Consider the following 23,424-nt stretch of genomic DNA (forward strand, 5'->3'; position numbering starts at 1 on the left):
GGCAGCCCCACTCCCGGTGCCCGTCCCTCCTGTCCCTACCAGCTCCCCGTGGCCACCGGAGCCTCCCCGGGCACCTCCCGCTGCTCCCCGGGCACCGGAGCCGCTCTCCCGCCCGGCCCGGTTCCCCTCCAAAGTGGATTTTTTCTGCTGTTTATTTCCCTCCCCCCTTTTTCTCCCACTGAGATTTTTTTTTTTTCATCAATCCCCCCCCCCCCGTCTTTTTTTCTTTTCTTTTTCCCGCCCCAATTTTTTTCTTTTCTCTAATTTTTCTTCCCCCCCTCCCGCCCCTCGTTTGACTCCAACGTCGCTGGGAATTATTTGCATTTAAAATACAACGACTCCTTTCCCTCCACGTCGCTTCGCAGCTCGATTCCACCAGCACGGGAGAGGAGGGGGAACAATCCCAAGGAAAAGGGGTCCCCAAACCCCCGGAAAATCCCCCCGAATTCCTGCCCAGCTGAAAATATCGATGTGGGGGGGAAAAAACCTAAAGATTTAACAGATTTTAAGAATTTCCTTCCCGCAGCCGCTGTCACCTAAAGGTGTTGTGGCAACAAAGAGCGGGATGGCATTTGACGCTCGTATTTTTGGCCTAAATATTTGCAAAAAAAAATTAAAATTATTCCCCCCAAAGCCCCCAACGCTTTGCAAAAGATTGATGTGCCTGGAAACCATCACATCCTGCCCTGCCAAGTGCTTCCGAGGAAAATCTGATTTTCCATTTATCCCCCCCGCCGCTGCTGATCCCGCCGGAGAACGCAGACGCGCGAGGAATCAAACACTGGGAATCAAACAACCATTCCCAGTCCAAACTGGGAGCCCGAACGGTTTTTTCCCCGTCCCAGTGCGCGGCGGAGATTTCCCAGCTCGGGGAAGAACGGAGTGGAATTCCCTGCTCGGGCAGAGCCGGGCACAGGAGCACTCCCCAGATACTTTTTTTTGAAGGGAAAAAATAGTAATAAACCAAGAGAATTAATTAATTTTTTTCCAACCTTTCCCCAGAAATGCCGAATTTAACCCCGGCCCTTTTTCATGGGGATTTTTAATTTTTTTTTTCCCCCATGAATTTTTTTTTTAAATTTTTATTTTAGTTTTTGGTTTTTACGACCTCGCACCAACGCAGGGATGGAAGGAGATGCCCACACAACACCCTCAACCCCAGACAACATCCCCAGCGCCCCTTTCTCCCTGCTCCCCTTTTTTCCTTTTCTTCCCTTCTTTTTTCTTTTTTACCCAAAATCCTTCCCCATTAAAATAAATTTAAAAAAAAATAAATTAAAAAATAGCTGCACACACCGAAACTTCGCTCCGGCAGCCCCTTACCTCGGGCACCGGGCAGGGCAGGGCAGTCGGTCCGACCGGCCCCGGGGCTCTAAACCCCGGGGATGGCTTTTGTGAGTTTGCCGGAGTTTCCCCGGGCTGTCCCCTTTTGTGTCCCATTGCCATCTAGAGGCCCCGATTAATTAATTTCACACCGAAGCTCGGGAGAAAATTTTCCCACAAAACAAGTGACCGAGGAGATGTGAAACTCCAAAGAAAAGGAGTCAACATCAAGTTCAACAGCATGCGGGGAAAGGCCTATTTCCATCACAATCGCGTCTGAGCGGGGGCCGGGCGGGGGGCGGCGGGCGGCGGCCCCCGCGCCCCCTCCGCGCGTTCCCAGGCTCGGAACAATCGCGCTCTGTTTGCCTCGCACATGCCGGCGTTTGGGCACGGAGGCTGCCTTGGGATAACGGGAATAATGAGGGGCGGGGGGCTCGGGGGGAGCGCAGCGGGGCTGGGAAAGGGGCGGCGGCGGCGGCGGCGGCGCTGGGGGCAGCGGAGCCGAGCGCACCTGGGCGCTGCCCGGTACCGACCTGTTGAGCCCCGGCCGGCGGCAGCCGCTGGAGTTGGAGGGAAGAGCGGAGCTGGACAGAGACGAGCCGGGGCTCCGCGGGCACCCCGAAGCCGCGAGGGGACGGTGCCGAGCCCCGGCGAGGAGTTGGGGACGCACTTTTTCCCGAAAGTTTGGTGTCCCCCGCCTTGTCTCGCCGGCCGAGCCCGGCCACGCGTTTTTCCCACAGTCCCGGGGGAACGGGGGGTGCGGGCCCCGGGGGAACGGGGGGTGCGGGCCCCGGGGGAGCGGGGGGCCGGGGCCCGGGGTGGCCGAGGCGGTGGTGGACGTGTCCTGCAACCCAAGCAGCTCGGCTCCGCCGGGCATTGTCCCCACGGAGCCCGTGGCCATTGTTCCCGGCGCTGCGGGAGCCGGAGGGAGGGCAGCTTTCCACGCCTCGTCCTTCCACCCCCCCCTTCACCATCTTCACCCCCACCCCGACACTCACACCGGGGCTGCCGGGACCCTAATCCGTGCTGGGGGAACGGGGGAGGAACATCCCCACCCACCCCTCCCCGAGAAGAAAATAAAAAATGAAATAAATCAAAAATCGAAGGCGAGGGAAGGGGAGGCGCGGGGTCCCCCCTCTGAGACTTCCTCCAAGTTGGGAGAAGCGGGAGGGGGAGCGGGGCGGCCGCCGGTGCCCGCCCAGCCCTGCCCCTCCGGCACCGGCAGCACCGGCGGCACCGGCGGCACCGGAGCGGGGAGTTCGGTGCGGGGCAACGGAGAGAAAAGGAGGAGGGGGGGAAAAAAACGGCGGCGAAAAAAATAAAAAAAAAAAAACCCGGGAGCGGGGAGGGGATTATTTACCTCCCTCCGCACCTCTGCATCCATTAATGACTTAGCGGCAGCCGCCGGGACACCGGCAGCCTCCGGGGCGTGGGGCTGGGGGGGAACCGGCACCGGCAGCGGGCAGGACGCGGAGCCCGGGGCCATCCAGGCGCTGCGGAACCGGGCGGAGGCTCCCGGAGAGGACCGGCCGGGCTCCGGGAAGCGGAGCTCCCCCGCGATCACGTTGCCTTTACGTGGGGTTAAACAGGGAACGTCTGCCCGGGGCTCGAACGCCGCGAACCCCCCGAGAGCACCGGGCAGCCCCGGCCCGCCGCTACCGGGGCCTCGGGATGAGGCGGGTATGACGGAGAGGAGGGGGGGAGGATTCCGCCCAAACATCCATTTTGTCCCTTTTGGAAATGGAGATGGGAGAGAGGAGGGGAAAAAAAAAAAAAAGAAAAATGCGTCTTTTTCCTATTTTTTTTTTTTTTTTTTTGCCTTGCTTTCTCCATATTTTACTACGTAAGGAATGACGCGCTCGCGTCGGGAGCGGGATAGGTTAGCCCGGAGCTTGGAGAGGGAGGGGAGGGGGGGGAAAAACCAGGCTTGGAGGGGGGTGAGCGGGGGCGGGGGGGCGGCTCTGGCAGCAGCAGAACCTAAAAATAACGAGGATTTTATTATTTAAAAAAAAAAAAAAAAGCAGCAATATAATAATAATAATAATAATGATGATGATGATGATAATAATAACAATAATAGCGGTAATCCCGCTGACCCCGCCGATGAGGCCCTGTGGGCGCTCCGGGGATCCCACCGAGCCTTCCCCGGGGACCCTCGGGGTTTGGGGGTGCGGAGGGAGGGTTGGGGGTTCCTCCTGACCCTTTTCCCCCCACCTTTCCCAGGGCTGCGGAAGGGGCTGGGGAAGGCGCTCCCCTGTTTGATTATTTTGATTATTGCGTGGAAATGAAGCAGAAATTGGCATTTTTTATGCAATTCGACCCCAAATCCCTCATTGCTCCGCGGGTTAACACCTCCAAGCCCCCGCCAAGCGGCCGGGAATGAATTCCCACCTCCCCCCGCTCCTCCGGGCGCACCGGGATTTTGGGAGCGCTAAAAAAAAAACCCAAAAACGGGGTCTCGTCACAGCCCCCGGGGGTGGGTTTTCCCCCCAAATTCGGCCCCGGAGAGAGGGGGGACACCCAGGGACACCCCGCAGACCCTGGGGTCGGGGAGGGCCGGGCCTGGCTCCAACCCCTGGAGCCATCGGGATCCGCGGCCGCTGCGGCCGAACCGGGACCGCGCCGGTGCCGGTGCCGGTGCCGGTACCGCCCCGGTGCCCTCCCAAGCCCTGCCCGCCCCTGGGACGAGCAGCCCCCGGCCCGGAGCTGCCGGGGAGGCCGCGGGCTCGGCCCTAATGAGCTCCGCTTATGCATTTCCTCATTAACGAATATTCCCGGCGGCCGAGCCGGGGGGCACCGGGACGCGCATCCCCCACCGCCCACCGCCCGCCCCGTCCAACCGGGGCTTCCCGGGGGCTCGGCCGGGCCCGGGAGATGCAGGAGGCCGAGCCTGTAAGTCGGACACCCCAAATTTTTGCGGCCAGCCTCGTAATTACCGCGCCCGGTGCTGCCGTGAGACCCCCGCCCTCGGTGGCCGGGAGACCCCCGGCTTGCCCAGGGGCTTCCCCCGGTAAAAAGCGCTCGGAGCCGGGCCCGGCTCCTCCATCCGCCCGGTACCGGCGGGCCCGCTGCCCCCCACCCCCGACGGCGCGGATTTAGGGGAGTGGGTGGCGTATTTTGGCTCCCTGATGGAGTTTTGATCAAAAATTCATTAAGAGGCGCTCGGCGCAGCGCCATGAATATTTCAGGGCTTTTGCAAAACAACAAAGTGGGTGTTTGGGGGAGGATGCACCGGGGGAGAGGCGGCCCCCGGTGCCCGTCTCGGCCCCGGTTTGAGGCGGCGGGGACGCCAGGAGGGACCGGGCAGCTCCGTTCCGTCGGGTCCGCGGCGGCGACCGCTCGCCCGCAGCCCCGGGGCTCGCTGCTGCCCCGGTATAAGGCGGGGAACGGCCCCGGTCAGAGAACGGCCCCGGTCAGGCGGGGAACGGCCCCGGTCAGAGAACGGCCCCGGTCAGGAGGGGAACGGCCCCGGTCAGAGAACGACCCCGGTCAGGCGGGGAACGGCCCCGGTCAGGCGGGGAACGGCCCCGGTCAGGGAACGGCCCCCGTCAGAGAACGGTCCCGGTCAGGCAGGGAACGGCCCCGGTCAGAGAACGGCCCCGGTTAGGCGGGGAACGGCCCCGGTCAGGGGGGGAATGGCTCCGGTCAGAGAGCGGTCCCGGTTAGGCAGGGAACGGCCCCGGTCAGGCAGGGAACGGCCCCGGTCAGGCGAGGAACGGCCCCGGTCAGGCGAGGAACGGTCCCGGTCAGGCGGGGAATGGCCCCGGTCAGGGGGGGAACGGCCCCGGTCAGGGAACGGCCCCGGTCAGGGAACGGTCCCGGTTAGGCAGGGAACGGCCCCGGTCAGGCGGGGAACGGCCCCGGTCAGGCGGGGAACGGCCCCGGTCAGAGAACGGCCCCGGTTAGGGGGGAACCGGCCCCGGTTGGAGAGGGCGGCCCTGCAGGGACATTCAGCCCCCGGCCCCGGGGCCACCGTGACAATCGCGGGTGTCCCCTGCCCTGTCCGCTCCGAGGGGCTCCCCCTGTGCTCCCCCCAACCGGGAGGACCCCACGGCCACCCGGGATGTCCCCTCGGAACGGGGACGTGGCCGCCCCAAGGGATCCGCTGTCAGGAGCTGCTCCGGGCAGGAAACACCCCCCAAATCCACCCCATCCCAGCCAGGAAATGTCGCTGCTGGAAGGTCCCCGACCCCAAATTGGGGTGCGGCCGCCCCCCGGGCACATCCCGCCCGCAGCACTGGGAGAGGCGCCGGCTCCGAGCGGAGACAAAGCCCCCGCACCCCCGGGCAGGGCCTGCAGGTAACTGGGATTTACTGGGACACCTCCCGGGCCGGCTGGGAAGGGCACACGGAGCGCCAGAGGTGGCCACGCTGGGCCGTGGTGGCAGCTCTGTCGCTCGCCAGTGTCACCCCGAGCAGCCCAAAGAATCCGGGGGTCGCTGGGTGCCACCTTTGGGGCAGCGCCATGGGGTGTCCCACCCTCTCCCCCGAGCTGGGGACACCGGGCGGCGAGAGGGACAGAGCCTGGGGGACAGAGAGACAGCCTGGGGACAGAGGGACAGAGCCTGGGGACACTGGGCGGCGAGAGGGACAGAGCCTGGGGACACAGGGCGGCGAGCCTGGGGACAGAGGGACAGAGCCTGGGGACAGAGGGACAGCCTGGGGACAGAGAGACAGAGCCTGGGGACAGAGGGACAGAGCTGGGGGACAGAGGGACAGAGCCTGGGGACAGAGGGACAGAGCCTGGGGACAGAGGGACAGCCTGGGGACAGAGGGACAGCCTGGGGACAGAAGGACAGAGGGACAGAAAGGCCTCTCCGCGGGATGGAAGCGGGGCCACCCCGGGGCACCTGGCGAGCCCAGTTTTGGACGTGTCGCAATGGGCGTTACTGGACCTGCAGGCAGGGCTGGCATGTGCGGCTCCAGCAGCTCCCGGCGCTCCCAACGCTGCCCTGCGGGCTCCTGCCGGCCCTTCCCGGTGTCCCCGGTGTCGGGGTGGCCGTGTCCCCCCAAACCCTCCATTCCCCCACCGCCACCCCACCCCGGCCGCCCCCAGCCCCTCCCCGGGGCTCACCTCGCCCTGACATTTCCTGGCGCTCCTTCCATGCCAGCGGGTTGCCATAGCAAATCTAAATCTTACAAACAAAACCAGGGAGAAGGTGGTGGTGATGGAGAGGATGGGGGGAGGAAAAAAAAAAAAAAAAAAAAAAAAGCCTGATTAGCATATATTCAAATGAGCCGTGCAATAATGCAAACCATAAATCATGCAGTCATTGCTATTCAATCAGTGTCTCTCTTACCCCAGCCCCCACTCCCGCACCCGCTGTCTCGCCTCTTCTTGCCAGGCACGGACCCCTGCCCGGTCCCAAAGGTGCTCTGGAGGGGACCCCTCACCCTTTTTTTGGGGGGTGGGGGTGGCCCTGGGCCCTGCGCGGCTCCGGGGCTCGGCGCAGCCCCTAATCCTGCCTGGTATTTATGGCGCTCTATTAAACCGGGCAAACTCTTCGCAGGATTAATCTCCCGCCCAGGTTTAATCTCGGGGCTATAATCCGCCCCCCAGCTGAGGGAAGGGGCCCAGCTCGGCGCTGGAGGGTGTGGGGGACCCCCCAGCCCTGCCTGAGCTTCACCTGGGGGTGTCCAGGGTGTCCAAACCTCCCCAAAATGTCCCTGTGGGGTGATGACCTCGGTCACCTCCCGGCAGCGTGGCCGTGGCCATACCCAGCACACCACAGGCCCCGGGGGATGCTCCCCCACCCCAAAAAGCGGCGGAACCCCCAAACCCAGCCCAGCCCTGAGCTAAAACAGTCTCAGCTCAGCTGGGCCGGGCCCACGCCCCCCTTAACCCCGCCTCGCCCCCCAAAACTCGATTTTAAGGGTTTTTTTTCCTTCTCCAGCTGCTCTGAGACCCCCTGTCTCCGAGGGGTGGGAACAGCACGGCTGAGCCCCAAGGACCCGAGCAGACCGGGGGTGACCCGGCTGTCCCCCACCCTGCTGGCTAGTGACCCCCGAGGGGTGGCTCTGGCTCTGGGGGACACGGGGAGGAGGAAGGGACGGCGACCCTGAGGGGGTGCGGGCATGTGCCACCTCTCCCCTTGGGGACATTCATGCCCAAACTGGGCTGCGTGACCCCAGAAATGTCACAGCAGACACCCCGAGACCCCCAGCTCTTTTTATTAGAAGATAATAAATAGAAAAGCGCCCCTGGCTGAGCGGGGGAGGCGACACCCCCCACCCCGCCTGTCCCCTGTCCCTTGTCCCCTCTGGAGGCGGAATTGGGCCGGGGGCTGCGGGCTCGGGGCCGCTGCCGGTGCTCTCAGTCCTGCTGCCACCGCGTGGCACTCGCCAGCCACTCCCGGGGACACGCGGCTGGCGCGGGGACAGCCGCAAGGACGGGCGGGGACACCCCGACAGCGCCGGGCTCCTCACCCCGCAGGGCGGGCAGAGCTGAAAGGAGGGGGCTCGGTGGCGTTTGGGGGGCTCCGGGGATCGGGGGGTGGGGGGGTCTCGAGGAGCTGCAGCCCCCAGGGTGGGGGGACAGCCACACTGCAGGTGTCACCGCTGCTGCACGGGGGGGGTTCCCGAGGGGCTGAGGATGGGGAAGAAGCGGGGGGCTGCTCCCCCAAGCAGGGTTTTCCCCCTCCCCGCACCCCGCCGGCCTCGCTATCTGTGCCAAACGTCCACGGGCTGTCCCCTCCGCGTGGGGACAGGGACCCTCTGCTCCTCCGGCAGCGGCCGCGGCGGCCCCAGCGCCGGGGGAGGAAAGGCCTTGGAGAAATCATCGCGGGGCTGGAGGTCTCCGGGGGCTCGGGGGGCTTCGCTGAGGGACGCCAGGCTGCTCAGGGAGGGCTGGAGGGTGCCCGGGGGACAGCCCAGCCCCGGCGACACCCGCTCGGATTTGATGCTGACGGGCTGGTGCTGCGGGGACGCGCCGGGGACAGCGGCTGGCTCCTCCGAGGGGACAATCCGGCTGCTGGCCCTGGGGCGAGAGGGGAGGGGGTGAGGGAGTCTCCACGTGAGCCCTGCTGGGTATCCCCTTTTCACCCCAAATTCCTGTCCTGGACTGGTTCCGGCCCAGTTGGGCACTGGGCGGGTGCCCACGCGGCTGGTGGGAGCCTGGAGTGTGACACAAAGGGGGACATGGGGACAAGATCCATGGGGGAATCCGGCTGGGAATATGGGGGTGCTTCGGGGGTGGCCCCCAAGACCACCCTGGTGGGTGGGGGGCTGGCCTTGGGTGCCAGCAGCGCCCGTGGCTGGGAGGTGACACCCGTGGGGTGCAGCAGAATGGGCTCATCCTCGCCTTGTCCCTGCTGTCCCCACCCCAGGGCCACCCGTCCTCACCCCAGTGCTGCCATCTCATCCCCGCCTTGTCACCCCTGTCCCCCCTGTCCCCCTCTGTCCCTCCTGTCCTCACCCCAGTGCTGCCATCTCATCCCCGCCTTGTCACCCCTTGTCCCCCCCTGTCCCCCCCTTGTCCCCCTGTCCCCCCCCGTCCCCCTGTCCCCCTGTCCCCTCCTGTCCCCCCCTGGTCCCCCCTGTCCCCCCCGGTCCCCCCCGTCCCCCCCTGTCCCCCCTGTCCCCCCCTGTCCCCCCCCTTGCCCCCCTGTCCCCCCCCCGTCCCCCTGTCCCCCCGTCCCCCCTGTCCCCCCGTCCCCCTGTCCCCCTGTCCCCCTGTCCCCCTGTCCCCCTGTCCCCCCTGTCCCCCCCGTCCCCCCCGTCCCCCCCGTCCCCCCCTGTCCCCCTGTCCCCCCCTGTCCTCCTGTCCCCCTGTCCTCACCCCAGCGCTGTCACATCCCGGGGGTGCTGCCACGCCGGGGGCTGCAGGAACCCGGGGGGCGGCGGGACCTCTCCAGCCCCAAAATCTGCGGGGTGAGAGGGGCAGCGGTGAGCGGGGAGGGGACCAACGGAGGGGACAGCGCTGTCCCCGGGCCGGGGGACCGGGGACTCACCCGCCGGGGCCGGGCTGAGGAAGGAGAAACCGGCGAGGCCGTGGCTCGGGAGGCTGGAGCTGCCCGGGCTGAGCACGGGGCTCAGGGTCTGCAGGGCGGGGTTACAGCGGCCGCTGCGGGAAATGGGGGACCCCAAATAGGTTTTGTGTCCCCAAACCCTCGGGGGGACCCCAAATAGGTTTTGTGTCCCCAAACCCCCGGGGGGACCCCAAATAGGTTTTGTGTCCCCAAACACCCGGGGGGACCCCAAATAAATAGGTTTTGTGTCCCCAAATCCCCGGGGGGACCCCCAAATAGGTTTTGTGTCCCCAACACCCGGGGGGACCCCAAATAGGTTTTGTGTCCCAAACCCCCGGGGGGACCCCCAAATAGGTTTCGTGTCCCCATAAACACCCGGGGGGACCCCTCCCCGAGCCCCCCAGCAAAGCCCCGGAGGACGGGGAGGATGGGAGGAGCGGGATTTGGGGAGGGGGACACCCGTGTGGCTTTGGGGACAGTTCTCACTCACCGCTGCGCTGCCGCCGCTCCGGCCGCTCGCCAAGCTGCCCTGGGACTCGCCACGCCGGCCCTCGGCCCCCAGGAACAGCGGCGGGGGCGTCTTGGTGGCCAGGGCGCGGCTCAGGCTGGCGGCAGGGAACAGGGGGTAGCTGAGACCTGGGGGACACGGGGACAGGAGGGGGACGCGGATGATCCTCGGGGGGATCCCCGTGGCCGTGGCCGCGGTGGCCGCGGTGGCCCCGGAGGCGAGGGCAGCCGTGTGTGCCTGCACGGTGCCGCGCTCCGGAAAAGCCACTTCCTCCTCCCTGGGCCACCTGGGCTGTGGCCACGGGCTGTGACAGGAGGTGACACGCCAAGGCGGTGGCTGGATGTGGCTCCGGGGCCACAGGGAGGGGGACGGGGGCTGCAAAGCTGCTGGGATGTCCCCTGGCAATGTCCCCACGCAAGGATTTGGGGTGCGGGTGTCCCCATCCATCCCAACATCCCACCCCGGGAAGGTTTCCTCTGGTTTCAAGCCGAGTTTTGGGGGGTTTTAGCTGTTTTTCTGTCACCCTGTGGCTGTGCCCCACCGCAGGGAGATGCGGGCAGGGGGTGAGGGGACAGCTGTGGGCACAGGGTGAGGGCACAGCCGCTGGCAGGGGGGTGAGGGGACAGCTGTGGGCACAGGGTGAGGGGACAGCCGGTGGCACAGGGTGAGGGGACAGCTGTGGGCACAGGGTGAGGGGACAGCCACGGGCACAGGGTGAGGGGACAGCTGTGGGCACAGGGTGAGGGGACAGCTGTGGGCACAGGGTGAGGGGACAGCCGCTGGCACAGGGTGAGGGGACAGCCGCTGGCACAGGGTGAGGGGGACAGCCACGGGCACAGGGTGAGGGGACAGCCACGGGCACAGGGTGAGGGGACAGCCGCTGGCAGGGGGTGAGGGGACAGCTGTGGGCACAGGGTGAGGGGACAGCCGGTGGCAGGGGATGAGGGGACAGCTGTGGGCACAGGGTGAGGGGACAGCCACGGGCACAGGGTGAGGGGACAGCCGCTGGCAGGGCTCAGGAAGCAGCTGGAGGGACACCGGGCCGGTGTTTCCACAGCTGCCGCACCGCTCCTGCCCACGCAGCCGCCCCGGGCCCGCTCCCGGTAAGTCCCCGGGACCGGAGCTTTGCATGCGGGGCCCGGCTGGGAAAATCCCCGCGGGGGGGCTCGTGGTGGGGACCGGGTGGCTGTGGAAGGGACGGAGTGGCCATGGAAGGGATGGGGTGGCCGTGCTGGGAATGGGGTGCCCATGGAAGGGTCAGAATATCATAGGTGGGGATAGGGTGTCCATGGTGGGGTGTCCATGTCGGGAACGAGGTGTCCATGGTGGTGATGGGGTGCCCAGGGCAGTGATAGGGTTTCCAGGGTGGTGATGGGGTGTCCATGGTGGTGACAGGGTATCCGTGGTGGGGATGGGGTGCCCATGTCGGGAATGGGGTGCCCAGGGCAGTGTCGGGGTGCCCAGGGCAGTGTCGGGGTGCCCAGGGTGGGGATGGGGTGCCCAGGGCAGTGTTGGGGTGCCCAGGGTGATGATGGGGTGCCCAGGGCAGTGTCGGGGTGCCCAGGGCAGTGTCGGGGTGCCCAGAGTGGTGATGGGGTGTCCATGTCGGGAACGAAGTGTCCAGGGCAGTGTCGGGGTGTTCAGGGCAGTGTCGGGGTGCCAAGGGCAGTGTCGGGGTGCCCAGGGCAGTGTCGGGGTATCCATGGTGGTGATGGGGTGTCCAGGGCAGTGTCAGGGTATCCATGATGGTGATGGAGTGTCCAGGGCAGTGATGGGGTGTCCAGGGCAGTGTCGGGGTATCCATGGTGGTGATGGGGTGCCCAGGGTGGGGATGGGGTGTCCAGGGCAGTGATGGGGTGCCCAGGGCAGTGTTGGGGTGCCCAGGGCAGTGTCGGGGTGCCCAGGGCAGTGTCGGGGTGTCCGGGGCAGTGTCGGGGTGTCCGGGGCAGTGATGGGGTGCCCAGGGCAGTGTCGGGGTGCCCAGGGCAGTGATGGGGTGCCCAGGGTGGTGATGGGGTGTCCAGGGCAGTGATAGGGTGTCCGGGGCAGTGATGGGGTGCCCAGGGCAGTGTCGGGGTGCCCAGGGCAGTGTCGGGGTGTCCGGGGCAGTGATGGGGTGCCCAGGGCAGTGTCGGGGTGCCCAGGGCAGTGATGGGGTGCCCAGGGCAGTGTCGGGGTGCCCAGGGCAGTGACGGGGTGCCCAGGGTGGGGATGGGGTGCCCAGGGCAGTGTCGGGGTGTCCAGGGCAGTGTCGGGGTGCCCAGGGCAGTGACGGGGCGCCCAGGGCAGTGACGGGGTGCCCAGGGTGGTGATGGGGTGCCCAGGGCAGTGTTGGGGTGCCCAGGGCAGTGTTGGGGTGTCCCAGGGCAGTGTCGGGGTGCCCAGGTCGGGGACAGGACACCCCTGGCAGGGTCCCTCCCCCCGCAGTGTCCCCGGCGGAGGGGCCCGAGCCTACCTGGGGTCAGTGGCCCTGGGGACCGTCCCGGTGGCTTTGGGGCGGTGGCTCTGAAGGCAGGAGAGCGGCCCTGGCCCTGCGGGGAGCTGCTGGCGCTGCCCAGGGAGCTGTCGGTGCCCGGCGGGGAGCAGCCGTAGGCGGCCTCGGGCAGGGACACCGGGCTCTGCGGGGACACTCTGGGGTCAGGGACAGCGACCCTCGGGACCCTCGGGACCCTTGGGGACCCTCGGGGACACACAGGGCTCAGGGACAGCGACCCTCGGGAACCTCGGGACCCTCGGGGACCCTCGGGGACACTCTGAGGTCAGGGACAGAGACTCTTGGAGACCCTTGGGGACCCTCGGGACCCTCGGGGACACACAGGACTCAGGGACAGAGACCCTCGGGAACCTCGAGGACCCTCGGGGACACACAGGGCTCAGGGACAGCGACCCTCGGGACCCTCGGGGACCCTCGGGGACACACAGGGCTCAGGAACAGCGACCCTCGGGACCCCTCGGGGACCCTCGGGGACACACAGGGCTCAGGGACAGCGACCCTCGGGAACCTCGGGACCCTCAGGGACACACAAGGCTCAGGGACGGGGACCCTCGGGGACCCTCGGGGACCCTCGGGGACACTCTGGGGTCAGGGACAGCGACTCTCGGGACCCTTGGGGACCCTCGAGGACCCTCGGGGACACACAGGGCTCAGGGACAGCGACCCTCGGGACCCTTGGGGACCCTCAGGGACACACAGGGCTCAGGGACAGCGACCCTCGGGGATTTGTGGGGACTCTCAAGACTGCAGGGAGAGACAGAGATGAAGGACAACGAGGGGATGGGGACACTCGGGAACCTTGGGGACCCGACAGAAGTCAAGGCAGGCGTGGGGACCCTCAGAACTCCTCAGGCCAAACCAAAAAACCCCGGACAGGGACAGGACGCGACCCTCGGGGACCTTCACCAGCCACTCACATAAAACCTGGGCCGCGCCAGCGCCAGATCCACGCCCTCCCCGAGCCTTCTCCCCTTGTCCCCGGGCGGCTCCGGAGCCTCCTCCAGCTCCAGCTCGTGGCTCTCCAGCCCCAACCCTTTGCGCTTCAGCGTCTGCGGGGAGGGCGACGATGAGCGGGGTCCCTGCGGGCACCGCGGGGGTCCCGGGGGTCGCCCCCCGGCCGCTACCTCGAGGATGTCGGAGTTGGTGCGGCTCTCGTGGGGCTCGCTGTACTCGGTGTACTTGAGCAGCACCTTGTCCATGTCGGTGCTGGCGTACTGGAACAGGCGGTTGGTGCTGTTGAAGATGATGAGGGCGATCTCGCAGTCGCACAGCACGCTCAGCTCGTACGCCTTCTTCATCAGCCCGAATTTCCGCTTGGTGAAGGTCACCTGAGATGGGCACCCCCCCCCGCAAAAATCCGGCTCCGAGTTCTCCCAAAAATTCTCCCCCCAAGGGGTGCTCCCCATCCTGTTTGTCCCCACCCGAGCGGCCCCTACCTGGCGGTTCCGCTGGTCCAAAATCCGGCTGATCTGGATTTTTTTCCGGCCCATTTTCGCCTCCTCCGCTGGGTTTGGGGCTGGAAGAGAGTGAGAAACTCCTGAGCCTCGCAGCCCTCGGGGCTGTCCCCAGCCAGCGTCCGCCCCAGCACCGCCAAAAATAAGTTTGGCTGCCGCAAAAAAATCAATTTTCGGAGGAAGTTCGGTCATTTCTTCTGTGAAGATGGTGGCCAAGCGGAAAATGGGGGGAAAAATGGGAAATTCTGCTGGGTTAGAGGGGAAAAAAATCCCTTTGGCCTTGCCCGGCCACCCCAATTCATCACCCCACGGGACCCCCGAGCACCTCTGGGTGTCGGCAGCAGAGCGGGATCCCAAATCCTTCAGCGGGATTTTGGGATCAGAGTTTTCATCCCAAACCCGAGGGGTCGCTCCGAGGCTGCTCCCGAAGCTGCTCCGTGGGACGGGGAGGGCGCTTTAAAGGGGGTCGGGTTGGCTGCGGGGAGGGTCCCTCAGACAAAAGGGTTGGTTTTAGGTTTAAATTTGGGTCGGTTTTGGGGTTTTTTTTTAATCTTTTTTTTTTTTCAAGCTCCAGCAGACTAAATTTGACCTCGGCCACTGGCGGGCCAGGAAGTGGCTGCAGGAGGAGCCAGCAAAGTGAAACCACCCACCCGCTCCTGGGGCAGCGCCACGGGGCTGGTGACCCTCCGGTGCCACCCTGGTGTCACAGCTCTGGGACCACCCCCGCTACTGCCACCCCCACCCCAAATCCCACCCTCTGAACCACCCCAAAATCCCCCAAACGCCACCAAGATGGCACCAAGGTGTCCCCCAATGGGATTTGGGGACAGAGCTGGCCTGGCTCTGTCCCTGCTGTCCCCAAAGGAGGGGCAGGAGCGGGGCAGGGAAGCAGCTCCGTGCTGGGGATAATTTTGGGACCCCCCAACTGGGTCAGAAGCCCCCCCCTCAATGCCAGGCTGGGTGCCAGGGGTGCAGTTGGGGACTCTCCGGTGCCCCGGTGCCCTCGGCGTGTCCCGCTTCCCCCTCTCGGAGCTCGCTGCCATTTCACCATCGTGCTCGGCTGCTATTTTTAGCTGATCAAAACTAATTTTAATTTATGGAAGGAAATTGCGCTGCCGTTCCCACGGCCCCGCTGCCACCCTGTGTCCCCAAACCCACGCACGACCCCCCCCCCTCGAGGTCCTGGGGGGTGCCAGGACCACCCCGGCCCCGCCGGAAAGGGCTGAGAATTCCCTGGTGGAAAAGGAGAGGTTTTCCCGTTCCCAACCATCCCCGGGGTGTTTGCCGGGCTCCTCCCGGCTGCGACACCTGCGGCGCTCCCTGGGGACATCCCGAGGGTCCCCGTGCCAGGGGGTTCCATCTGGGGACAGGGGGTGCTCGCCCCGTGACCCCCCCGTGACCCTGCACGGGCTCAGCCTTGGGGGGGTTTGGGGGTCTGGAGTTGGGGATGGATGGAGGGGATGGATGGAATCCATGGATGGATGGAGAGGATGGATGGATGATGGATGGATGATGGATGGATGATGGATGGATGGATGGATGATGGATGATGGATGATGGATGGATGATGGATGGATGGATGATGGATGGATGATGGATGGATGGATGGATGGATGGATGGATGATGGATGGATGGATGGATGATGGATGGATGGATGATGGATGGATGGACGGATGGATGATGGATGATGGATGATGGATGATGGATGATGGATGATGGATGGATGGATGGATGATGGATGATGGATGATGGATGGATGATGGATGGATGGATGGATGATGGATGGATGGATGGATGATGGATGGATGGATGATGGACGGATGATGGATGGATGGATGGATGGATGATGGATGGATGGATGGATGGATGATGGATGATGGATGATGGATGATGGATGGATGATGGATGGATGGATGGATGGATGATGGATGATGGATGGATGGATGATGGATGATGGATGGATGATGGATGGATGGATGGATGGATGGATGATGGATGGATGGATGGATGGATGGATGATGGATGGATGATGGATGGATGGATGGATGGATGGATGATGGATGATGGATGGATGGATGGATGGATGATGGATGGATGATGGATGGATGGATGGATGGATGATGGATGATGGATGGATGATGGATGGATGGATGGATGGATGGATGATGGATGGATGATGGATGGATGATGGATGGATGGATGATGGATGGATGGATGGATGATGGATGGATGATGGATGATGGATGGATGGATGATGGATGATGGATGGATGGATGATGGATGATGGATGGATGGATGGATGGATGATGGATGGATGATGGATGGATGGATGGATGGATGGATGATGGATGGATGATGGATGATGGATGGATGGATGGATGGATGGACAGATCCATGGATCCATGGATGATGGATGATGGATGGAATCCATGGATGGATGGATGGATGGATGATGGATGGATGGATGGATGGATCCATGGATGGATCCATGGATGGATGGATGATGGATGGATGGATGGATGATGGATGATGGATGGATGGATGGATGGATGGATGGATGGATGGATGGATGATGGATGGATGGATGGATGGATGATGGATGGATGGATGGATGGATGATGGATGGACAGATCCATGGATGGATGGATGATGGATGGATGGATCCATGGATCCATGCTTGTCTCCCCCACCTGAAGTGGGGACATGAAATAATTCCAAGGATTTGCCTGGGGACAATCCCCCATAGATCCTTGGATGCCGGTCCTGGAAGGTTCCAGCACCCATGGGATGATGCTGAGAAGGTCCTGAAAGGTTCCAGCCCCTACAGGATGATGCTGAGAAGGTCCTGAAAGGTTCCAGCTCCTACAGGATGATGCTGAGAAGGTCCTGGAAGTTTCCAGCACCCATGGGATGATTCTGAGAAGGTCCTGGAAGGCAGTGGAGGGAGTCCAGAGGAAGCAGAGCCACATCCCTGTCAATCCAGGTGATCCAGGGGATCCAAGGACTCTCCAGGTTGGGATTCTCGGCACCAGGAGAAGCGGCCGAGGCCTCGTGCAAGAGCTCCCGGAGCCCTGGGGACACGGCCAGGCCACCGTGGCCACCGGAGCGTGAGGTGGCACCAGGGAGGCGCCACTCGGTGTCACCTCGGCCACCTCCGGGACCCCCCGGGACAGGAGCGAAGGGCTGGGAGGGGAGGGGGGATTTTAATTGGGATTTTAATCTGGGTTTTAATTGGGATAAAATGATCCAGGAGTGACATCACCGGCCTTGGCACCTCCGGGCCAGGATGGAATTGGGATGGAATTGGGATGGAATTGGGATGGAATTGGGATGGAATTGGGGTGGAATCAGGATGGAACCAGGACAGAACCAGGACAGAACCAGGATGGAACCAGGATGGGATCGGGATGGACCCAGGACAGAACCAGGATGGAATTGGGATGGAATTGGGATGGAATTGGGATGGAACCAGGATGGAATCAGGATAGAACCGGGATGAAACCAAGACGGAACCAGGATGGAACCGGGATGGAATTGGGATGGAATTTGGATGGAACCAGGATGGAACCAGGATGGAACCAGGATGGAACCAGGACAGAACCAAGATGGAAGCAAGATGGAACTGGGACGGAACCAGGATGGAATCATGATAGAACCAGGATAGAACCTGATTCCCAGGAGAATCCAGCACCCAGGGAGGTCTCGTGGAGCCCAGAGCCCCTCCTGGCATTGTCCCCACCACGGGGACACTCTGGATGTGCCCTGAGCGTGTCATCCCGACAAATCCCAGCGCTCCAGGGATCCCAAACTTTCCAGACAGGAGATTTCTGCCTCTCCCTGCTCCGGGAGATCCAGCACCCACAGTGAGGATCATCCCGAGCTGGGATCGGGGTTATAATTAACCCCCTGGATTAATGAGCCTTTCGGGGGTATTTACACAGCTCCAGGGGGTGTAAATTCCGAATTTCGGTTCCTAATTAGCGAGCTGAGGCCAAACGGATCCCAGGGGAGTCATTGTGATGTTCCCTGAACCACAACGGAGCCCCCAGCACTGCCTCCAACACCTTTACACCCCTGGGATGATCCCAGAGATCTTCCAGCCACCGGATTTATCCTAAAATCCAAGCAGGTGAGGCATTAAAGGGAAAAAGCTGCTCTGGGGTCTGAGCGCTCCCCTAAAACACCCCCGAGTTGGGATCTCGGAGCTCCCCAGGGATTCATCCCCCCATGAAGCACAAAAAGTGGAGGAAAAGGTTGTTTTTACCAAATTGGGGAGGTTTTGCTGCAAATCTGAGGGCTGGGGGCAATTGGGCGGGACAAGGAGGGTTATCGAGCGGGTGGCAGCTCCCGAAAAGCGTTTTGGTGGAGGAAAAACAATGATTAAAGTGGGGAGAAAGAGTTTCCATCCCATCCTTCACGGCGAGGGAGGGGAAAATCTGAGCCAGGAGCAGCGAAATCCCACAGGAGGGCGGGGATGATGCTGGAAGCGGCAGGGCAACGAGGATGGAAATGGAGATTAAAAACGGGGATTGAAATGGAGATTTAAAACGGGGATTGAAGGAGCGGAGGGACAAACCCAGCCCTGGCTGGATTTTGGATCCCGGAGATCCCCTGGGAACGGCTGAGCTGGTGCGAGCAGCATCCCGAGCACGGGGAAAAGTCAAAGTTGAGCTCGGAGTTTCTGCCGGGCCTTTCTGCTTTTTATAGGTTGTTTAAACAAGCGACCAGTACAAACCAGCGGGGACTGGGAGAGGCAGGAGGAGCCAGCTGGGAAATAGGGGAAAGGTGGGGATGGGGCTCTGAGGGATTTTTGGGAACCCCCCAATTCTCAAACATCACCCACGAAACCCCAAAAGTTTTGTGCCCGGGCTCGGGGGGGACACGGGCAGCCCCCGGCCCCGCTGCCACCTCGCTGTCGCTGTCACCGCGGGGGTGACACAGAGCGAAAGTCCCGGTGCCGATGGGCGGAGGCTTTCCGGTTCCAAAATGAGTGTGTGGAACGAGGAAGGATTGAAAGGACCCCCAAAAACGCGGCCCTCGGGGGGATGGATGGACACGGGGACCCCCCCTCCAGTCCCAGAGCGCCACTGGGGCTCGGAGGATGCCACATCCGAGGGAAGAAACTCGCAATTCCCATGGGATTTGGCTGCCCCAGGCCACAGCTGGGAATTAATTTGGGAATTGATGCCCGGTTGATGCTGGGGGCACTCAGGGCTGCCTGGCTCACAGACCTGGCTTGCTCCTGATGATCCCGCTGGGATTTTTGGGAAGAGGAAGGGAATTCAAGGGGTTAAAATGAACCCGGTTTCCCCTCAAATCCTTCTGGGTCCTGCCACTGCAGCGTGCCAGGCTTCCCAGCCCTCTCACCGCTGGGATGATCCCTGGCCCTCTGCACCGAAGCCTCCCAAAGTTTCCCAAAACCACTTTTTTGGGATGCTCTGGGCTTGGAGGTGACCGGGAATGTTCGATATCCTGAAGGAGACCCGAGGCCTGCGCCCACCTCTGCCCCTCCTGGCCCCCAGATCTCCGCACACGTCAGGCTGACGCGGCCGGCTGGCAGCGGGGACATGGAAAAGGGCCAGGACCGGGATGTCCGGACGGGTCACCCACGCTCCTTTCCCAGCCCGTGCCCGTGGGGGTCCCCTGGGGGCACAGCCCGCGGTCCCAGCCCGGCTTTCCTGCTCATCCCGAGCTTCCACGGGAATTCATTCCCTGGGAAACCTCAGAGCCGGCAGCGCTGGGAAAGCTGCTCCCATTAAAGGAGTAAAAACCTCCTGGATGGGACAGGGACAGGGACAGGGACAGGGACAGGGACAGGGACAGGGACAGGGACAGGGACAGGGACAGGGATGGGACAGGGATGGGACAGGGACAGGGATGGGACAGGGACAGGGACAGGGACAGGGATGGGACAGGGACAGGGACAGGGACAGGGACAGGGACAGGGACAGGGACAGGGACAGGGATGGGACAGGGATGGGACAGGGACAGGGACAGGGACAGGGACAGGGACAGGGACAGGGACAGGGACAGGGATGGGACAGGGACAGGGACAGGGACAGGGACAGGGACAGGGACAGGGACAGGGACAGGGACAGGGACAGGGATGGGACAGGGATGGGACAGGGACAGGGATGGGACAGGGACAGGGACAGGGACAGGGACGGGACAGGGACAGGGACAGGGACAGGGACAGGGACAGGGATGGGACAGGGACAGGGATGGGACAGGGACAGGGACAGGGACAGGGACAGGGACAGGGATGGGACAGGGACAGGGATGGGACAGGGACAGGGACAGGGACAGGGACAGGGACAGGGACAGGGACAGGGATGGGACAGGGACAGGAACAGGGACAGGGATGGGACAGGGACAGGGATGGGACAGGGACAGGGACAGGGACAGGGACAGGGTTCCTCTGCCAGAGGATCCACCTTGCTCTCCACGGGTGGCAGGGCGATCCAGGTGCACAGGGACACCCTGGAGGTGCCACCAGGCTGGAGATGGCACATGGAGGTGCCACCAGGCTGGAGATGGCACATGGAGGTGCCACCAGGCTGGAGATGGCACATGGAAGTGCCACCAGGCTGGAGATGCCGCTGGCAGGAGCCGTGGCCGTGTCCCGTCCCCTGCTGGGAGCGGGGAAGGAGCCGGGGGCCGCCGTGCCACCCCAGTAGTGACAGTGACAGTGACACTGCCATCAGGGGTGACCAGGCGCGCTGTCACCGCCACCACTACAACCCGCCAGTGCCGTGCCTCAGTTTCCCCCCGCGCCCTGAGCTCAGCCCCAGCCCCCAAAGGCCCGGGGGCGGCGGGGAGGTGGCGGCGGGGCCGGGACAGGGCGGCTGCCACCCAGGCTGCACTTTTGGGTTAAACCCGGGCGTTCCTCCCTGCACAGACACGAGTAAAAATAACCACCCCGAGCTCGGCGCAAACCACAGGGCTTTTTATAGCCCGCCATCCCGAGACGGCGGGGCGGGGGCCGAGGCTCCGCCGTGCCCAGAGCAGCCCGCCGGGCGCCGGCCCGGCCGCACCGGCCCCTCCCCGGCCCGGCCCCGTTCCCCCTGCCCGTGAGCCCCGACGGTGCGGACGGAGCCCCGGTGGAGCGGAACGGAGGAGACAGCGCTGCTGAGGTTTGTCACTGTCCCCTCGCCTCGGTCCCACCGGTCCCGGTCCCACCGGTCCCGCCGGCACCGGGACCACCCCCCCGACCGTGCCGGACACGCACCTGGGCAGCGGCGCTTCCTCTTCGCCCGCTCGGCCGCGGCTGCCCCGGCGCTGCAGAGGAGCCGGGGAGGCTCCGGTGCTCGTCCCGGTGCTGGTCCCGGTGCTGATCCCGGTGTCGGTCCCGGTGTCGGTCCCGGTGCTGGTCCCGGTGTCGGTCCCGGTCCCGTTCGTGTCCCCGGAGCTGCCGCCGCCTGCCCGAGCAGCGCCGGTGACATTTGCATAACCCCGCCCACCCCGCCCGGATATTTGCATACAGCAGCCGAGCTGCTCTGCCATTGGCTAAAGGCGGGTGTGAATTTGCATAGCCACGCCCCCTAGCGGGTGAGGGGCGGGGTTAAGGGGAAGGGGCGGGGCCAGGGAGGTTTCGGGGCGTGCGGGGATGGGGAACATTGCGGGGTTTGGGGGGATTTGGGGGGGATTTGGGGGGGATTTCGGGGGATTTGGGGGGGATTTCGGGGGGATTTGGGGAAACTGGGATGGGATTGGCGCTGGAGGGATCTGGGGGAGGATGGGATTCGGCAGGGAAGGGCGTGGATGAGTTTGTGGGAATGTGGGGGCAGGAATGGGGGCGAGGCTGGGGGGCCCAGGGGAATTGGGGTGGGGGGTTTGGAGAGGAGGACGAGGATGAGTTTGTGGGAATTTGGGGCTGGAACAGGGGTGAGGATGAGGAGATCAGGGGGCTGGGATGGGGGGTTTGGAGAGGAGGACACGGATGAGTTTGTGGAAATGTGGGGGCTGGAACAGGGGCGAGGATGAGGAGATCGGGGGGCTGGGATGGGGGGTTTGGAGAGGAGGACGAGGATGAGTTTGTGGGAATTTGGGGCTGGAACAGGGGTGAGGATGAGGAGATCAGGGGGCTGGGGTGGGGGGTTTGGAGAGGAGGACGAGGATGAGTTTGTGGGAATTTGGGGCTGGAACAGGGGTGAGGATGAGGAGATCGGGGGGCTGGGATGGGGGGTTTGGAGAGGAGGACACGGATGAGTTTGTGGGAATTTGGGGCCCTGGGATGGGGTGAATTTCGGGGGGTCCCGGGGGATGCTGAGCCCTCACCGTGGGGTTCGGGCAGGGCTGAGATGGAGATTTTGGGGCGCAGTTTCAGGACCTGGCTCTGGGTTTGGGTCATGGCAGATCCCCAGGTGCCCCAGGTGGTTTTAGGGGACCCCCCCAGCACCGCCAGCCCCTTCAGCCACAGGGTTTTGGGGGGTGTCACTCTCGCGGTCCCCAATGTCACCGAGGGCTCAACAAAACCAAGGTGAAAAAAACACCCGCCCCAAACGGGGACACCCAAGGCACCCCTTCATTTTTATTTCATAACAAATTATAAAATAATTTAATAATAAATTAAATTTATTTAAATAGCGGGACCCCGACACCTCCGTGTCACCCTCCCGGCCCTGGCAGCACCGGGGACATCCCGAGCTGCCATTCCCTGTCCCAGTCCCAGCCCGGGGGAGGTGGCAGGAAGCCGAGGATGAGGATGAGGATGAGGATGAGGAGCAGGGAATGAGGATGAGGATGAGGATGAGGAGCAGGGGATGAGGATGAGGATGGGGATGAGGATGAGGAGCAGGGGATGAGGATGAGGATGAGGATGAGGAGCAGGGGATGAGGATGAGGATGAGGATGAGGATGAGGAGCAGGGGATGAGGATGAGGATGAGGATGAGGAGCAGGGGATGAGGATGAGGATGAGGATGAGGATGAGGATGAGGATGAGGATGAGGATGAGGAGCAGGGGATGAGGATGAGGATGGGGATGGGGATGAGGATGAGGATGAGGATGAGGATGAGGATGAGGATGAGGATGAGGATGAGGAGCAGGGGATGAGGATGAGGATGAGGAGCAGGGGATGAGGATGAGGATGAGGATGAGGAGCAGGAGCAGGGGATGAGGATGAGGATGAGGAGCAGGGGATGAGGAGCAGGGGATGAGGATGAGGATGAGGATGAGGATGAGGATGAGGATGAGGATGAGGATGAGGATGAGGATGAGGATGAGGATGAGGATGAGGAGCAGGGGATGAGGAGCAGGGGATGAGGATGAGGATGAGGAGCAGGGGATGAGGATGAGGATGAGGATGAGGATGAGGATGAGGATGAGGATGAGGATGAGGATGAGGATGAAGATGAGGATGAGGATGAGGAGCAGGGGATGAGGATGAGGATGAGGATGAGGATGAGGATGAGGATGAGGATGAGGATGAGGATGAAGATGAGGATGAGGATGAGGAGCAGGGGATGAGGATGAGGATGAGGATGAGGATGAGGATGAGGATGAGGATGAGGATGAGGATGAGGATGAGGAGCAGGGGATGAGGATGAGGATGAGGATGAGGATGAGGATGAGGATGAGGATGAGGATGAGGATGAGGAGCAGGGGATGAGGATGAGGATGAGGATGAGGATGAGGAGCAGGGGATGAGGATGAGGATGAGGTTGAGGAGCAGGGGAT

General features: G+C 63.4%; 1 protein-coding gene across 1 annotated transcript; it reads right to left on the bottom strand.

The window, feature by feature from the left end:
* Positions 1-7,881: 7,881 nt before the first annotated feature.
* MEF2B (myocyte enhancer factor 2B) lies at positions 7,882-21,165 on the bottom strand. The gene is given in 10 exon segments (XM_058858972.1): positions 7,882-8,298; positions 9,100-9,184; positions 9,272-9,374; positions 9,376-9,384; positions 9,780-9,925; positions 12,253-12,415; positions 13,209-13,340; positions 13,416-13,619; positions 13,728-13,807; positions 20,975-21,165. Coding segments are annotated over 9 exon segments (1,212 nt in total). The 5' UTR covers positions 13,782-13,807; positions 20,975-21,165; the 3' UTR covers positions 7,882-7,982.
* Positions 21,166-23,424: the final 2,259 nt, after the last annotated feature.

The sequence above is a fragment of the Poecile atricapillus genome, chromosome 28 (genome assembly GCF_030490865.1).
Source record: "Poecile atricapillus isolate bPoeAtr1 chromosome 28, bPoeAtr1.hap1, whole genome shotgun sequence".
NCBI classification, from domain to species: domain Eukaryota; kingdom Metazoa; phylum Chordata; class Aves; order Passeriformes; family Paridae; genus Poecile; species Poecile atricapillus.